This window comes from Pteropus vampyrus, unplaced genomic scaffold (assembly GCF_000151845.1).
Source record: "Pteropus vampyrus isolate Shadow unplaced genomic scaffold, Pvam_2.0 Scaffold314, whole genome shotgun sequence".
NCBI classification, from domain to species: domain Eukaryota; kingdom Metazoa; phylum Chordata; class Mammalia; order Chiroptera; family Pteropodidae; genus Pteropus; species Pteropus vampyrus.
The window spans coordinates 554210-571586 of record NW_011889095.1 but is presented as its reverse complement, the minus strand read 5'-3'; the positions used below and the strand labels follow the sequence as shown (position 1 = coordinate 571586).

The window sequence follows — 17377 nt, the reverse complement described above, 5'->3', positions numbered from 1 at the left end:
CCACGAGGTAGGTGCTGTTACGATCCCATTTTATATTGCAGGAAATCAAAGCACAAAGTAACTCGCCTAAACTCACACAACAGTAATAGCATAAGGATTCAGGCCCAGATGATACAGTTCTAAAGCCCACGCCCCAAACCCCTGCTTAGCATCATGTCCTGTCCATAACTATCACAATGCCTGTCACATGGGTAGATGCTCGATAAATGTTTGTTAAGGGAATGAATTATGAGATAATCAGTGGAAACTTCCTTAAGGAAACGAGATACAGATCTAAAGTGAGATGAAAATTCGGGAGCGTGAATAAGTGATTCAGCATTCGGCAGCATGAAGGGGCCGTTCAAAGCCACCATAGCATTCTTTTCCAAGACGGACAATACAGATAAAGATCCCGTGCTGTTCATTGGACTGCATTTCTGCTCTCAGGATGTTGGAGACATCGAAGGCCACCTCAGAAGGCTTGAGGAATCCGATCCTTATTTGATTAAACAATACTCATTTTCTTATTTGGAGACTGGTGTCTGCAATTCTGTTTTGACGATTTCGCCGAGACATAAATATTCTATTTTTATTAGATGCAAATTTCTAAGAAAATTATACCTACCATTTTCCCTAAAGCGAGAATAATGCTTCAACAGGACAGTAAATCATAGCTCTGAGGCAAGGGAGGGTGTGTGCTAGTGAAGTGTTTCCAAACATCTACTCAAACCCTTAGCGTGGCGTGATGGTTACTGTAGGATGAGGTGGTTTGATTTCTTCGATCAAAAATACTGAAGATTTAATGACTTCACGTGCTCTACTACCTAAGTTTAAATTATGCTCAAAATCTAGCAATCTGCAGCACATTAAATGTTAAGAAGAGGCTGGATAGCAAGCAGCTAGGCGCAGAGGTTCTCAAAAGATGCTGTCCCAGACATTCTCAACATGGACATAAGGGGAACTTGTTAGAAACGCAAGTCGTCAGAGCCTGTCCCGGAACTACTGATTCTGAAGCTGTGGGTAGGGCTCGGGACCTGTTTCAGCAAACCCTCCAGGCGGTTCTAATACATGCACAAGTCAGAAACACTGAGCCAGAGAAAACCCAAAGTCCTCGATTCTGCCACAAACTAGCTATAAGACAGACAGACAAATCGCTTACCCTGTGTCTGCCTGTCTTCATCATCTATCAGATGGAGATGACGATTATTCGCATTTATCGTCAGCGATAATGTTACGAGGTTGAAATGATACAAGTGGAAGCGCTTTTGAAAACTACGTTAAGGGTGTAACAGTACTGTTATAAAATAAGACGAAAAATGTGGAGGTGCTCTAAGATCATACTCCTCACGACACGGTCCTCGGACCCACAGCACTAGGTAGAAATACAGACTCACGGGCCCCCGTCCCAACCTCACACATTAGAATCTGCTCTATAACAAGAGCCCCAGGTGATTTAGGTGGGAAAAGCACCAGGCGGAGAGTTATACTGCACAGATGTAAGGCACTACTCGCATCAGGCAGGTGCAATCACGAGGAAATCAGAGGGCCCCTCTGCTCCACACCTGAGCTCTCCTCAGTGGTCTGTGTCACAGCTGATCACACAAGAAGCGCTATGGAAAAGGTCAGCTCTCAGAAGTTAGAGATAAGTTAAGGGCTACTACACAGAGAAAATTCCTATCAATGAGCTCAATGCTGACCACCTGTCTTCGATTCAGAGGTTATAAAAACATATGCCAGTCTACGCTGTTTTAGCCACTCCTTTTAAAATCGAACTTCACATAAAATCATTTTGATAACCTCATAAGGAATGAACTGGGCCGTTCACCACAGCCACTTGAAGGATCAGATCCTGCAGAAATTCAAAAGAGCCTATCCTTTTTTACACTTAAAACTGCAGGGGTTATCCATCTTTCAAGTGATTGTTGGAAGGCGTTACTTTTATCATTTTGAACTAATTAAAATAAAGGTTTGGAGAGGAAGATGGGGACTGTCCCCTGAAGATCCTGACACAATATTCTGAGCTCACCATTCGCCTGTTTAAAAAGTGCCTCAGTGGCTTTCACAGTCAGACAAGTTTGGAAAAGACTACTCTAGGTTCTAGCTCAGTAGTTCTCAGCCCTGGCTTCCCAATGAAACCATCTAGGGAGCATGAAAGAGGAGGCATGGATGCCTGGTTTTGTTGATCTGGAGTGGGGCCTGGGCATGGCTGCTGGTGGACAGAGCCCTGTGTGTTTCTGGGGGCAGCCAGCCTCGAGAACCCTGAAGCCTCATGAAAGTCCCTGACAGGGCTAGGGGAGAGCTCACCCCTGTTAGGGGCTGAGCTGTGTTGACCCCAAATTCATATGCTGAAGTCTGAACCCTCAGTACCTCAGAATGGAACTATATTTGGAGATATGGCCTTTAAACTGGTGAATAAGTTAAAATTAAGCCACTAGAGTGGGTCCTAATCCAATGTGACTGGCGTCCCTGCAGAAGATGATATTTGAACACGTAAAGCTACACCAGGATGTACATGCGCAGGGGACAACCATGTGAGGACATGGCGAGCAGGTGGCCATCTGCAAGTCAAGGAGAGAGTCCTCAGAATGAAACTGTGGACAGCAATTCCTTGACCTTGGGCTGCCAGTCTCCAGCCTGAGAAAATGTGTCGTTGAAACCACTCAGTCCACGGTATTTGGTTATGGCAGGCCCAGGAAACTCATGCATCTCCCATCTCAAGACCAAGTGTTAAAAGCACCCTCGTATCCCACTGTGTGTGTGAGACCTACAGACTACATCTTTCTATTGTGTTTACACTTCCAGGAGAAGCAGGGGCTGTACAGAAAAGTGGAGGCAAGATGGAGGTGAATGAAGATCGAAGCCCTTAGCGTATGGTAAGTAAGCAAAAATGATGCTTTCAGAGGGCATTCAGATTTCCACGTAAGAGCCAAAGATGCACAAACAGCATTAAAATGAAACGGGGGGAAAAATCACTTCGTACGCCAATTCCATGCACAGCTTTCATTGACCTCCACAGACAAGCTGTATCCCATAGTCCTCTGGGCTTCTCCTTTAAGCACTTGTCACACTTTAAATCAATTATTGGTTAATTATTAAGTTTCTGTCTAAATCTGCTAGGCGATAATAAGCACATGAGGGCAGAGACTGTGTCTTGTTCACCATCTCGGTCACCATTTGGCATGTATTTGCTGAATGAATAAATGAATGAACACTGCTAGGGACCGCTAGCCAAGATGATACCGAAAGAAATTAATTCAGTTGATGCAATGAATTAATGAATAAACGAGCGAATGAAAAAACGAGTCAATGACTGAACACACTGGATGTTTGCATTTCGAATGTATCTTACATGTTTTATAAATTCAGTTCCAATTTGGTTCTGTGACAGTGATTACTCAAAAAGGAGACTTCTCCCCACTGAGTAATTTGGTAATTGTACCTTTCTGCTGGACCCTTCAGTTTTAAGTACAGTCACATGCCTTGTGAATCATTCGGCAAATCTGCCAAAGAAAGCTATCTATGTGTGTGTGTTACACACATATATATTCTTTCCACACTCATATACATCTATATTCTACACATCATCATTGGTCTCATGCTTGGTTCAGTGTAAGACTTTGCCGGTCACTTATAGAACCTCACAGGGCAGAGTCCCAGTCCACACACCTCCCAATCCCAGTCCGACCCCAGAGACTCATGGACTCAATATGCAGGGAAGTTCAGATGAGACCGCTGTTTATATTTCGCGTCTGGGTAACATGGGATGCCTTTAGATCAGAGTCATGAACAAATGCAAGTTCCACAATCCAGAGGTGTCATGGCGCAGGCTGAGGATGACAGTTTTAGTCAGGCTGGACTAGTCTCAGTGCCAGTTTCCAAACCTTTGCCAGGTCTGGGAGATCCGGGAGGAGAGATTTCTAAGGACCAATAATCCATGTGCACATGTCTTAAAGATAAAATACATCATTCCCAGGTTTGCTCTTCCCAGGTTTTTGTGAACTAGTTGAAATAGTACAAGAATTTTTATTAGAAAATCCCAAATATTTTCTCTTGAAAAATCTGCAATTCGGGGTGAAGTACCAGCAGAGAGTGACCAATTTTACTTCCGTATTTACATTGTGGTCAGTTTCCACCCCTGGCAAATGCTCTGAATTCCCCTCTGGAAAGCTCCGAAAGGCCCAGGTGTCAAGGAAGAAGTCGTTCCTTTTTCGTCTTCCCTCCTTCCTTGATTGGTGTCTGGCTACGACGATCATCATCAGGCCTTTGGATTACCCTCTTGAACCGATCGCCTAAATCTCAGATCTGGGTTTGACACAGAAAAGAGAAGTTAGCACAGCCACACACGCTGCCCCGTGTCTCCACGGGAAAGACCCAATCGGCCTTCAACATCACTCATTCTCACGCCTTCCTCGCCCCCTCCTTTTAAGTGTCTTCGATGCTCCCCGGGAACTCCCAACACTGGATGTCGTCAGTAAATGCTGTCTCCAAAAAGATAGACATTTTTTGTTCATTCCCCTTCTGGCATCAGCTGTAGATTTTCTTGGGGAAGGCACTCTCCCCCAATCTTTGTCCCTGTGGTCTGTACGGTTCCACCTGTATCTATAGAGAAGGGCTGTGACTCGGATCTGGCCGATGAAATCATCACATGGCCACAGCAATTGGTCCGTGAAGGGCCCGTCACCCCATCAGTGAGAATTCTGGGTCTCCCCTTTTTCCCACTTGACTTGAATCTGGGAAGATAGAAGCAGCTGCTAAAGCTGTCTCACAGTTATTAGGAAGAGCCTATTTGAGAAAGGAGCGAACATGGAGGAGAAGAATCGAACAGAAAGAAACGAGGTTCTAGTAACATATTGTGAGTCCCTGCTTCTAAAAGCAAGAGTTATTCCTGGGTTTTTGTTAAAGCCAGTTCGGGTCAGTTCTTGCAATTGAATGAGTCAACCGATACATGAGCAATTCTGACCCTCTGTCTTGGGGTACATGCTCTAGATAAATCTGGTCTTCACTGCCAGTTTGGTTACTCACCATGAGCAGCATCATGTTCCCTGACATGGAAAGGGCTTGGCTGCTGAGAAAGAAGAAAACAGGAAGCCTCATTACTGGAGAATAATGTAGCCCCCTGGTCCTGTTGCACAGCTGATAACATCTGTGAGCCCCCCACGATTATAAAACTCAGAGGTGACAGATTAAGAACAAGGATCAGCTATAGAAATAGAAATATCGAACATGTTTTGTTTTGTTTTATAGGGACAGTGATTCCACTCATTTTTCATTCACTTCGGAGAGATTTGGGGACAGACATGGCCCCTGCCTTCAAAGGGTTTAAGAGTCGGGCCTCTAGACCCCTTACCTAAATCACGCGATAGTGTTAATTACACAGATAGTAAAAGATACAGCAGTCTCTTCTGACAAGACCATAACTTCCAAAACTTGTGGCATATAATTTAAGGTGAGGTTACTGTTTATTTATATTTTCCAGGACACCAAGGAAGCCAGCATGGGCTCCGGAATTAGAGCAAGTCTCCAATCATCTCTTAACACCCTCTTGGTAAGAATGACATTTGTAAAAATCTTTTTAAGAGAGTGAAATGTCCCATGACACACTGTTTTTAGTCTTTTAAAAGAATCCTGGAAACAACGCAAATATTCAAATTCGTACGGACCGAAACGACATCGAAGCTATTAAGTGTGTGGGGCGGGGAGGGGTCGGTTATGATCCCACGTGTATCGTGTAGCCCCACTTTTGTCATGAATAAACAAAAACGTTAGCAGACGCAGTATGTACGCAGATGCCTAGGGGGAAAGATCTGGAAGGACACACTGATACAGCGGGGTGACATTTCAGGGCACTTTTCATCTCCACATGCAAGGGCCGTGAGGGCCGAGCCTCTGCCCTGTTCACCACGATAACCCCAGCACCCAGAACAAGGCCAGGCATGGGAAGCGTTGAATGAGCGAGCACTATTTTTTAAATGAAAAATACAGACATGTTTAAACAGAGAAAGCGAAGGGCTCCTATGTGACTTTGGTGCCCTGATGCCCTTTGCGCAGGGAGGCAAGTGTGTGTCACAGGGGTCCCACCGCGGCCTCTGGCCTCACCTCCACATCTCTTCGTTCCAGGGCGGACGAGGTGGGGTTTGCTCGCCTCTCGGCATCCTGTAGCTTGGTCAACTTTTCTATCAGGAACATTTTGTCTTTGCCCTCCTGCCAAGAAGGAAGAAGAAAACAAAACCACACAGGATGAATGATAGTGTGGGGTTGAGAAGCAGATCGTGGAAAGAAGGTTGATTTTTTTAGGCAGGGAGGGTCCCAGGCATTGGATGGTGACTGCTGCCATGTTTTCTCCTGATGAAAGAAAAGAAACCTTTCATAGCGAAGCCTTCCCGAATTATAATATTCTCTCCTAAAGCAATTGTCCTGGTAGGATTAGGCAGTAGCCTCCTCTAGCCTGGCTGCTGGATGCAACTTACATGCCACTGTCTGAAGGCCCAAGACAAACGGTTCACTGAATTTTCCTTGTTGGCATGCCCTTTCCCCCAGAACCCTGTCTGGGCACCCAGCATTGCCTGGGGTCTGCCCTGACCTCCTACTGAGAATGTCTAAACTTACAGCTCTGCACCTAAGGACATCAAATATATCTCATTTATCGAAGTTATCTGTGTTAGTAGAGTAGACCCAGATAAATAATTCCTGAATTGGGAAGGGGAAGAAAATAAGGAAGAAAAATGTCTCCCCCAGGAGGGTGAGTCACTTTCCCGCGAATCTGTCGCAGATACGAGAGTGGTATGTCCCACCTGTGTTGACGTGGGCTAGCAAGCATCACTGACGGCCTCTCCAGTCTCAGCCAATCCTGCTTCCTAGGCTCTCGTTTCTTCTTCAGATTTCACCTACTAATATTAGTTGCCACCAGTGGATCTTGCCGCAATTATTACTATGGTATTTGCTTTGTGAGGATTTTCTATTTCCCTCATTCCTTCTACATTTATTAATTGGAGTTCTTCTCTAAGCAAGTGCCAAATTTGAGAATTGTCATTTTCAACAAGTCACCTACCTGTCTGGAATGCAGCTGACTTGCTTGAAAAATCTCTGGTGTAGTAGCTATTTTCATACTGCCATGTGAATTAGAATTACCTGGCAAGCTTGCAGAAATGCAAACTCATAGGCTGGATTCCCCAACAGATTTTGACTCAAGGAGTCAAAACTGCATTGTCGTTAAGAGTACAAATTTTGGAGTCGCCTGGCTCAAATCCCATCATTTACTAGCTCTGTGACCTTGGGCAAATCACTTCACTCTGTAAGCCTCGGTTTCCTTAATTTTAAAATAAGGGTTTAAAGAAATGTAGGTGCCCCAGTTAAATAAGGATTTTTTGCTCATCACTTAGCACAGTGCCAAGCATCACGTAAGTGCTCGCCAAATGTTATCTGCTGCCATTATTGGATGGAAATGGGAAGGGTAACGGGAATTTGCAACTTAACAAGCATCCAGGAGTTGTGATGCATACTCGAGAAGGGTTGTGGCCAAGCCTCCTCCCAACCTCTCTGAGTTCTTTTGGAGACAACATCCTGGGCTTTGTGGTCCATGCTCCGGGCAAGACTCCCTCAAGGCCCTTGCATGTTGAGATGCCTGCCTGTTTTGCCTGGCACTGCCCTTACAGCTGGAGGCCTTAGACTCAAATCCCTTCTGTGTTGAGATCTTCGTAAGCCTTGCCCAAACCATTTCGAGTGCTGCATCAGAAAAACGTTGGTATTTCTGGGGACAGGCAGGGAAAGAGCATAACCTAACCGCACACTTTCTTTCCACTCCAGAAAGAATCAACTCAGATAATCTGAAACCCCAAAGATTCGAGCAGATAGGACCCTGGCGAGTCCTGCTTCTTTCCATGTTCTTACAAGTAAGTGCTCACATGTCATGGCTATGCTGGTGTTTAGAAGAAAAAGGAACCAGCCCCATAGTGATGAGTAATCCCTGTACCCAGACTATGGTCTCTAAATACCATTTCGGCGAGACTCCTTAAATAAATTGAAGCGGCTGATTCCTGTTCCAGGGCAGGAAATGAATGTGATGAGTCTGGAAATCTTATCCTTCCAGGGAGCAAGGAAGCTTTCAAAGACTTTTGAAGTCATATCGCGCGAACCCGTGAACTAATTCAAGCTTTCCGCCAGCAAAGGATGAGGCCATTTAAGCATAAACAAATAACCGTAAGTGAAAAACGTCAAAATATACGAATGCATAACGATAATCTTAAAATCCTTATTAGCCGTATTTGGAGGTTGCTAGGTAAAGTGGGTTAAATAGTGTCTTCTCCCTTTTAAAAAGGTATGTCCAAGTTATCCTAACCCTTAAATCCAATGACAAGTTCTTGGAAGAGAAGAGAGGGAGAAACAGACACGGAGAGAAAGGCCTTATGAAGATGGAGATAGATAGATGAAGATGAAGTCCCAGCCAAGAAACACCAAGCTTAGCCAGCCGCCCTCAGAAGCTAGGAGAGAGGCATGGAACAGATTCTCCCTCGAATCCTCAAGAGGAACCAACCCTGCCAACTCCTTAATTTTAGATTTCTGGCCTCCAGAACTGTGAGGCAATACATTTCTGTTGTTTGAAGCCACTAAGTTTGTGGTAATTTTTTTAATAGCACCCTAGGGAACAAATACACTAGACATTTTAAAAACGGGTAAATAAAGGGAGAGAATCATGCATTTACCTTCCCTTTCTTGTGTGAACTATATGTCAAGGTAATCGAATAGTTGGTGAGCAAAAAGTCTTCTTTTTGTAGAAGAATTCCAGCTAATAAATACAGAAGTTCTAGAATTAGAGTATCACTGTAATCTCTAATGAAATAAGTGGATCTTCTAGGCAATACTCATCAAAGACGGCTACGTCCATTAGGTAGAAGGCTGATGGGGAGCTGTATGATGGCTGGGTCAGGCTGACAAAGCATGGACCCACTGATCACTCTCAACATCCCACACACACAAAAAGACAATCAGACATCTTATATCTCGATGCCATAAGAAGTGTGTAACATCATCTATGAAGTATTCTGGCTAAAAAGTTGAATCTGGATCTAATCAGGTCTCTAAATCTCAATACCGGTTTACAGAAAATAAAAAGTAAAAAGAAACATGCCAAATGGTACCAGAGGATTGTAAATCAGTTATATTCAGAATATGGAAACTACTACAAGACGATGACCTGGTTTCTTCAACAACAAAAGACAAGAAAAGAGAGAAGAGGTGAATGGTTATAGATTGAAAGACACATAAAAGACGTATCAACCAAATACAAGCTGTGGCACTTTTTGAGATCCTGAGTTGAACGATCCTACCATAAAAAGACCCTCAAGGGTACAGTTGGGGAAATTAAACCATTCGACTGGATATTAGATGATAATAAGGAATTATTTAGTTTTCTTTTAGGTGCGATGCTTGGTATTGTGGTTACGTTTCTTTTCAAGTCTGTATCTCTTATGCATATATAAGTTTTTACAGATAAAATGGTATAAAGTCTAAGATTCTATTTAAAATAATCCAGAGATTTGCAGCAAAGGGATAGGGTCGATGAAATAGGAGTATATGAAGGTTGACAGTGGGTGGGGCGGGGTGGTGGGCAAGTGGGGGTTCATCGTACTACTCTGTTTTGGACAACGTTTGGAAGTTTCATTATAAAATGTTAAAAGGGGGGAGAATGACAGGGGTCCGACAGAACTTACATTGATGATCTGTTCGTGGAGCAGTCTGATCATAATCTTCCTTCCCTCTGTGATCTGCCAGTACAGATAGGTGATGATTCTGAAAGAGAAGAAAAGAAAGCATGGCAGACACTTTCGCCAGCATTTTGCGGGCTCTGAATGCCAGCGGGGTGCAGAGGCACTGGGATATTTGCTTGCACATGGTTTGGTCCAACTGCGTTCCTGGAGTTGTATCCAGTAGGTTATAGGTTAAACACGTTACAGCAATGATGCTCACCATTCTGCACATGGAATAACCGGAGAGGTGGGAAAGAGAGTCATGCCACGGCCTCTTCTTGGATCGATTAACTGAGCTTCTCCGGGCAAGGGGCCAGACATCGGTATTTTCAAAATGCACAGGAGTCTAATGTGCAGCCAGAATTTACGAATCTGGACAGTGCCATTCAAACTTCAATGTGATACAAATTTCCTGGGAATTTGTTAAAAAGCAGATTCTGATTCCGGAGGTCTGGTAGGGCCCAAGACTCTGCGTTTCTAACGAGCTCCCCAGTGAATGAGAAGTTTGAAAGAGCGAGGCCCCAGGAGAACTCAGCATTTTAAAGAGGCCGATGGCAACCCAGTATTGGGGAAGGAAGGCCTGACTGAGAGCCACGTGTCTCTCTACGAGGCGCTGCACTCTCAAGTGACATCAGGACTGGGATTCTAAAGAGGGACAGCCATTAGTCAGCTAGCCAACTGTCCACGCGAGGAAATGGGCCTCGTCTCGGCAGATCTGCTTTTTCACAAGAAGTCCCAAATCACTCTTTTTCTCTCTGAAAACGCAAATACGCTATCCTATATATCAATAACGCCCAACCCATTTTACTATATCACAGTCTCAGAGAGAATCAGTCTCAGAAAGAATCGCACATGTAATTTCCTTGGGCATGCTCATCTGCATTTTTGTCATTTTATTTGCGATGTTATCTCTTAGGAGGAGAAGGCCAGGTATTGCTTTCTTCATAAAACAAGCACCAAAAAAAACAACAAACAAACAAACAAAAACAACAACAACAAAAAAAACTAGGATAAGAATCTATTCAGTAACTTTTTTAAAAAATTCAAGGGCAGCGTCGGGATTACGCAGAACGCTCGACTGTGCCGCGGCCCTTTGCTCTCCCACGGAACGAGCGTTCTCAAAGCTGTGCGCATGTCGTGCCGCTTCCTCCCCACCTTCCCCAACCTGCTCACTCACAGCACGATGAGGGTGAGGATGAAAAAGAAGTGCACGCTGCCGATGAGGTTCTGGTAGATCCACACCACCCACAGGTAGCCGGGCCGTTTGCTCAGGGTGTCGATCCAGCCGTAGATGGAGTGGATGAAGGAGGGCAGACCTCGGAACGGGCCGCAGTCCGCGGACGGTTTCAACCTGGGAGATCAGAGGACAGAAGAGCGTTTCTAGCGGGAGACTCGGGGATAGTTTGTTCTAGCGTCCGGGTGTCCTTTGGGCCTCTGGGCCTGGAACCGGCCATCCTTGCCTGCTCCACGCACACCACCCCGCAGGAGGAACCCCTCACAGTCTCGGCTGGTACGTTTCCTATTCGTGACCCATACTCCCTCCTGGATGGTGGTGCCACCTGATCCACAGGTAGCCAGCAATCCACAGGCCCGGCAGCGGCCTCTGTTGTATTCCGGCTCAAAGCGACAAACCGGGGGAAGGAGGAGAGGGCATCAGCTTCTCTTTCTCGAGAATTCGAACTAAGAAATCCAAAGAGGGGACCCCGTAATCTGTGCAAGCTGCAGTTGTAAGAGCGGTAGCCATGCACGGTCAGTCGTTAAGAATAAGTAGAAACTGGAGGGCAACGAGGAGCTGGTTCAGGAAAGACAGAATGGAGAGCAGCAAGGACATTGCGAAACAGCACCGCGAAGTGCCGCCGGTCCCAGTGCCAGGCGCATCCTACAGAGCAACTTCCTCCTTGGCTGGTTCATTCCCTCATCCATTCATTCCGGTTATTGTGCTTGTACCAGGCGCTGTGGTAGATACAGGCCCTGGAGGCGTCACAGTAAACGAGACACACACGTGGTACCTGCCCTCTCTGGTTCACGTTCTGGTGGGCAGGACGGGCAACGAACGAGTAAACAGGTAAACGAAGATTCCGACAAAGCCATTTCTGACTCTGAACTATGGAATGAAGAAAAGAAACTGCCCCGAGAGGCAGCAGAGGTGGAACCGACAGTAGACGAGGACGGCCGTGAAGGTCAGATCCTGGAGATGACTTTGGAACAGAGAAGCAGAGTGTGGAAATCAAAGGGAGTGAGGAGCCCCCCCCCTGTGTGAGGAGGGCCGCTGTGGCCCCAGGAATGGAGCGGGAGGAGCCGAAGCGGGGTGCAGTTGGAGAGGCCCCAGCAGACGGGCCGTTCCGTTCATTTAGATGAAGTTCTGCTCTGCACTCCGGGGGATGTGAGCAAGCTGTGCCCGTCGCGACCCTGGGCGCCTAACTAGGACACGTATTCCTCCCTGGGTTGTACTGTCTGTTTCTTATTAAGGAACTTGGGTTAAACGTGGCATTCGGCACGTCTTTTCTCTTTGATGTTTTGATATCTGGGGTCTGACTGATCCTGGAGAGACTGCCCTTCCCAGGGCTAGCCTGTAAAACAGGTCCTTCATATGCAAACCGCCGGTCCACAGCCCACATCCCCCTCCTCCTCCCCCTCCCCCTCCTCCAACAAGCTCTCACAGCTCTGGGCCACAATTCCGTCCCCTCCCCTAATCACCCCTCCCCCAATGTCCCCAAGCCCACGGAAATCGTTAAAACCAGCAATCCTGAGCCCGGTACCCTGCCTCACCCACTCCTTCCCATGGGAACCACGATAAAGGCTCCTGCCTGCATTTTCTCCTCAGTCCCTCCGCCTCCTCACCCGCCCTGGCCCCTTCCCATCCCCCATGTTGTGTGGTGTTGCCCCTTTTCTCAGATCTGTGAGTACGACAAATTACCTTTTCTCCTTTTTTAAAATTTTTTTTATTTTAACAAATTATCTTTGCAATAGGAGTCGTCTCCTGATCTGTTGGCCTCCCCGTACCTGAATACTAATGAAACCTATATTCTAAAACACTCGCCCCCATCTCTAAGACCTCAATCTAAGGCCACCACCTCCTACCTCCAGATGGTGATGGCCAGAGTACACAGGACCCCGGTGAAGGACGGGAAAAAGAGCAAGAAGATGAAGAAGGTCATCATCTGTGAGGCCCGCCAGGCTTTGCTCGGAGGCTGGAAATTCATCATCAGGCTGATCTGGAGAGAGAGAAGCAGCCATCTTCCATGTGTGTCCAGGGAGCAGGCCAGAGAGACCCCAGGCAGACACTGGCTTCCTGATACGCTTCCTGCCTCCCTTCCCCCTCACCCAAGTCCAACCACCTCTGGCTCACGTGACTGAGCAAAGCTGGTTGGATCCAATGTCGAACTGACTCACGTTTTTGACGTAAAACATGATGAAAAGAGTAATCATTTGGATAAAAGGCAGCAGAGGGCAGAAGAAGGTTCCAATCCTATGAGGGAGAGAGGGTGAGTGTCAGAGATCGGGGAGACACGGGGAGTGGGATCAGATACGGGGTGTCGGGGGAAGGAAAAGAGGCTGTATCATGTCCCTCCCAAATTCATGTATGGAAGTCCCAATCTCAGAATGCGACCGTATTTGGAGGAAAGGCCTTTAAGGAGGTAATTAAAGTAACATGAGACCACCGGGGGGTGGTCCACATCCCATCTTAAAGGAAGAGAAGATTATGACCCAGACACAGGGAAGACCCCGTGGGGACCCTGGGAGAAGCCGGCCATCTGCAAGCCCGGGAGAGAGGCCTCAGGAGGAACTAACTCTGCCAACACCTTGATCTTGGACTTCCGGCCTCCAGGACAGTGAGGAAATAAACTGGTGTTGTTTAAGCTGCCTACTCAGTGATTCTTCGTTATGGTAGCCTAAGAAACTAATGCAGAGGGAGCCGGCTTTCCTCACTGCAAACCGGGCAAATTCCCACCATACCCAGTATCCACAACGGCTTCCTTCCCAGCTCTGGAAAAGAGATTTTGCAGAGATCTCTCTCTACCTGCACAGCCGCTTAACCACCAGATGGCCACCAGCAAGCCCTAACCTAGGTGCCCCAAGTGTGGGACATGTCCCAGTCTTCCCTGCATGGCATTATTAGACAAGGTCTGAGGCCTCGCAGGGAGGGACAGGCATTAAATTGCGCTGGGTGACAGAGAAGGCATTCCCTCTGCGACTCTGCTCAGTGTTCCCGAGCCCCGAGCAATTTGGTTCTAGAAGGTCTCTGACTCCTAACACTGGCCAGCCTCTCGTTTTTTGAAGAGAGGAACAGGCTTTAGACTGAGGGTCTTGGCAGACAGCAGCATCTAGGCTAGAATTGAAAGACTGCGTGTGATGCGATAGATTTTATTTGTCAAATTTTTTGCAATTTCTATCAAATGACACAGGTTTTCCATGTATAATGGTAAAATAAAGTCTCCTTTTGAAATGTATTTAAGTTTTAAAAAGGCAAATAATTTAAAAGACAATATTAGGTTAAAAATAGAAAGCACAGTTGATATGTAGATATGCCAAAAACAGGCAGGCTGGCGTATGAAATATTGAGGTTTGGGAAACACTTTTGTCACCTCATCCGTACTGTCCTCCCTAACATCATCTGACTTCTGTCATTGCATCACCTTCTTTTAAAGCTCCTCATCAAAGGCAATATTCTCCGAAAACCCACAGAAGTTAAATCTATAATTGCCACAGAGAAAGGAAAAGATACGGGTGTTTTCGATCGTGCTTATTTATGATTTTTTAACAAAAAACCTTAAAGGCTCAGAAGTAATAATGGCCATCTCTGATTGTAATTTTTTTTCCCATTTACGTAACGTGCCCAAAGGCATCTCTTTAGTTGACATAATGTGGGTGAAAAGCTTTTGTAAGCTGCCCAGCTGGCAGGAGGTGACCTGGCAGTATGCAAATATATCACCTGAAACCACACAAAGAAAAAGTCCTCTCTACCTCTAAAAAAAAAACTTATTGACATTAGTGAGTTATTTGAAGATAGCCAAATCACCCAGGGAAACTTGAAAGAGTTGGAAAATAAAACACTTTACAGTTGTATGGCATATTAGAGCTTGCAAAGCTGTTTTCATATAGCATCTGACTGAATCCTCAACACAATTTGAAGGTAGCTATCATTATTGGCATCTTACAGACTGAGGCTAAGAGAAGCTCAGTGACCTGAGTGAGTGGTACAGCCAGCCCCAGAATCCAAGTTTATCCATCTCCAAGTCTCCTACTTTCAAATTAGTACCCCCCTCAAAAAAAAATTAAAAAAAAAGATGGAATCTGGGAATGTAATACACCCAGCAGAATTTGGGCCTTCATTACAGCATGTTAAAATAAATGAACTAAAATAGTCACTGGCTATTGGTTTGAGTTTTTAGGTGAGCTTGTCGACAATTTGACGTAACTAGCTGGCTATTCCCAAAACACAGAAGCACATGCACACACGCATGTACACACACAGTCGCTGAAATGGTCGCAAACTCCAAAGGCTCCAGAGGCCCCACGTCAGGGAGGGAAGCAGGCCGGGTAAAACTAAACGGCCCTCTCTGTCTGCCTTTATTTTCCCACTTCCGGCAAGACATGGGCGCAAAGTAAAATTTTCTACCGTGAGAGAACTAACAGCTTAAAGACAAAAAGAAATGGCGCATCCGCGCCGGAGAGAAACTATTTCAAGGTGGGGGGAGTGGCAAACTTGAGCCCAGCTCAAGGCCAATGTTACCATAATGAGAGATGATGGTCCAGAGCTTTCCTTTATTGGAGAAAAGCCAGAATTTTTAAATTTTATGTGAAATCTCCTGATTTTTAAATATTGGTGGTTAACTCAAATGTTTAGAAAAAGCATTGCCTGGGATAAGCGGAACACACCTGCAGGCTGGCTGTGGCCAGGGGGGCCTCCAGCAAGTTCCGGTCCCTGCTCTACATTTGTTCTTGCCCGAAGTCCTCAGAGAGGAAAAGGGACATACATTCGTGGTTCTCAGACTGGGCTGGATTTGGTATCGCCCATGCAGCTTGGAGAATAACAGATTCGGGGGCTTGCTGCCAAAACTCCAAGTCCACAGTGGGAACCACTGGGAACAATGGAGATTCTCAAAACTCACCACACCAGGGTCTGGGCGTAGATCAGTTCCAGGACGTTCCGGGCAATGTCAAACTCCTGTAAGCCGAGACTCTTGATAAACTGCATCCCAATGATTCTGCAACAACATGCTGAGTTTAGTAACCAGACCATTCACTCCTTCAAAAGATTCCCCACAATCAACCAAGGAGACCCTCACCTTGGCAGAATAAACTCATAAGTCCCCTGACAAATTTTTGAAAAGTTCTAAGTATAAGCATGTTTTTAAAGACATAATTGAGGGAATTAAGGGAAAATGAAATTAACACAATGCATTCAAATGGGGGTGGGGGTGGGGGTGGTTCTGCTAAAATGGTTTTTAAAAATTCCAGAGAACATTTGTTACCTTATTTAAACTACCCCGCCTATTATCTTGTTTATACAACTCTTGGCTTGGCTTCTTAAACCTTATTTTCATGACCAAATAAACTCAGTACCTCCTAACGCAAATAAACTGATATTTTTTTCCAATTTTTGATTATTGCTATTGAATTCATGGTGTTTCTCTGTTTCTAAAATCACAAGGAGGAAACCAAGATCCTTATGTACTGTGAGGAAACTGGAGACCACTTTTATTTCTTCATACAAAGAAGTTGCCAATAAAAATTACTTTCAAAAACAAACAAACAAAAAAAAAACCTTCTCATCTTTGACGTCCAGACCCCAGACAGAAGCTGAGAAATTTTGGCATTCGATGTACCCACTGGGGAAAAAAATCATCACTGTGTTATGTCATCTTATCACTAGAGCAGCTTGCAAAATATGTAAATGTCTATAAGGAATGAGATGCTCACCATATTAAAAAATGAATAAAAATTTTTAAAAAATGAATAAAAAAAAAAAAAAGGGAACTACACATGGGCCAATGATGACACTGCCTGACTTTTGTGCACCTGGGTTCTACAATAAAAATTGGTACTTTAATTAAATTCAATTAAATGAATCAAGAGATAAACCTATACCTACTGGCATGGAAAGGTGGCAAGGCATTAGATTAATAAGAGCAACCTCCACAGGATTTTACAGTATGAATCCATTTTTATCTCTGAAGATTATTTAGTACATATGCACACAGAAAGCAGTATGTGCATCGAAAAATCTGGAGAAATAGACATTAGAATATTAAAATCAGTTATGGTGGAAAAGATCTCAAATGGCTGTGTTTGTTTGATTCTAGAACTTTTTTTCTTTTTTTTAAGAGAAGGTTCGAAAGGGCCAACTGAACCAAATAAACTTTGACAACAGAACTGTCAGATCAAGGTGAAATTTCAGTTACTTCAGAAAAAAAAAAACCCCAAACACAATATTCCGAAGGACGATAGGCAGATTTAGAACAATGCACATTACAGAACTGAGGGACCCATACTTCCTGCTCAGTCAAGGAAATGGCTCTGGCTACAAATCCAATTACTAATTACTTAAGAAGGACAAATATTTACCTCCTCAGGAACTCCCCCAGGAAGGAATCCGCTAAAGAGAACACGAAATCCATCAGAAGGAGCCGGTAGATTTCCTGGCCAATGAG

General features: G+C 45.1%; 1 protein-coding gene and 1 long non-coding RNA gene across 2 annotated transcripts in view; one reads left to right on the top strand and one right to left on the bottom strand.

Annotated features, from left to right (window-relative positions):
* Positions 1-2367: 2367 nt before the first annotated feature.
* LOC111730447 lies at positions 2368-8489 on the top strand. The gene is made up of 5 exons (XR_002776699.1): positions 2368-2852; positions 5456-5524; positions 7783-7868; positions 8066-8175; positions 8294-8489. It is a non-coding gene; the product is annotated as an uncharacterized LOC111730447 (long non-coding RNA).
* TMC5 (transmembrane channel like 5) overlaps positions 3507-17377 on the bottom strand; it is a 39316-nt gene continuing 25445 nt past the window's right edge. Inside the window, exons 14-21 of the mRNA XM_011377513.2 lie at positions 15836-15931; positions 13116-13191; positions 12804-12937; positions 10900-11073; positions 9687-9765; positions 6076-6180; positions 5002-5044; positions 3507-4281 (exon numbers count right to left, since the gene is read on the bottom strand). Coding sequence (XP_011375815.1) covers positions 4235-4281; positions 5002-5044; positions 6076-6180; positions 9687-9765; positions 10900-11073; positions 12804-12937; positions 13116-13191; positions 15836-15931 — 754 coding nt within the window. The 3' untranslated portion in view covers positions 3507-4234. The remainder of the gene's footprint in view (positions 4282-5001; positions 5045-6075; positions 6181-9686; positions 9766-10899; positions 11074-12803; positions 12938-13115; positions 13192-15835; positions 15932-17377) is intronic.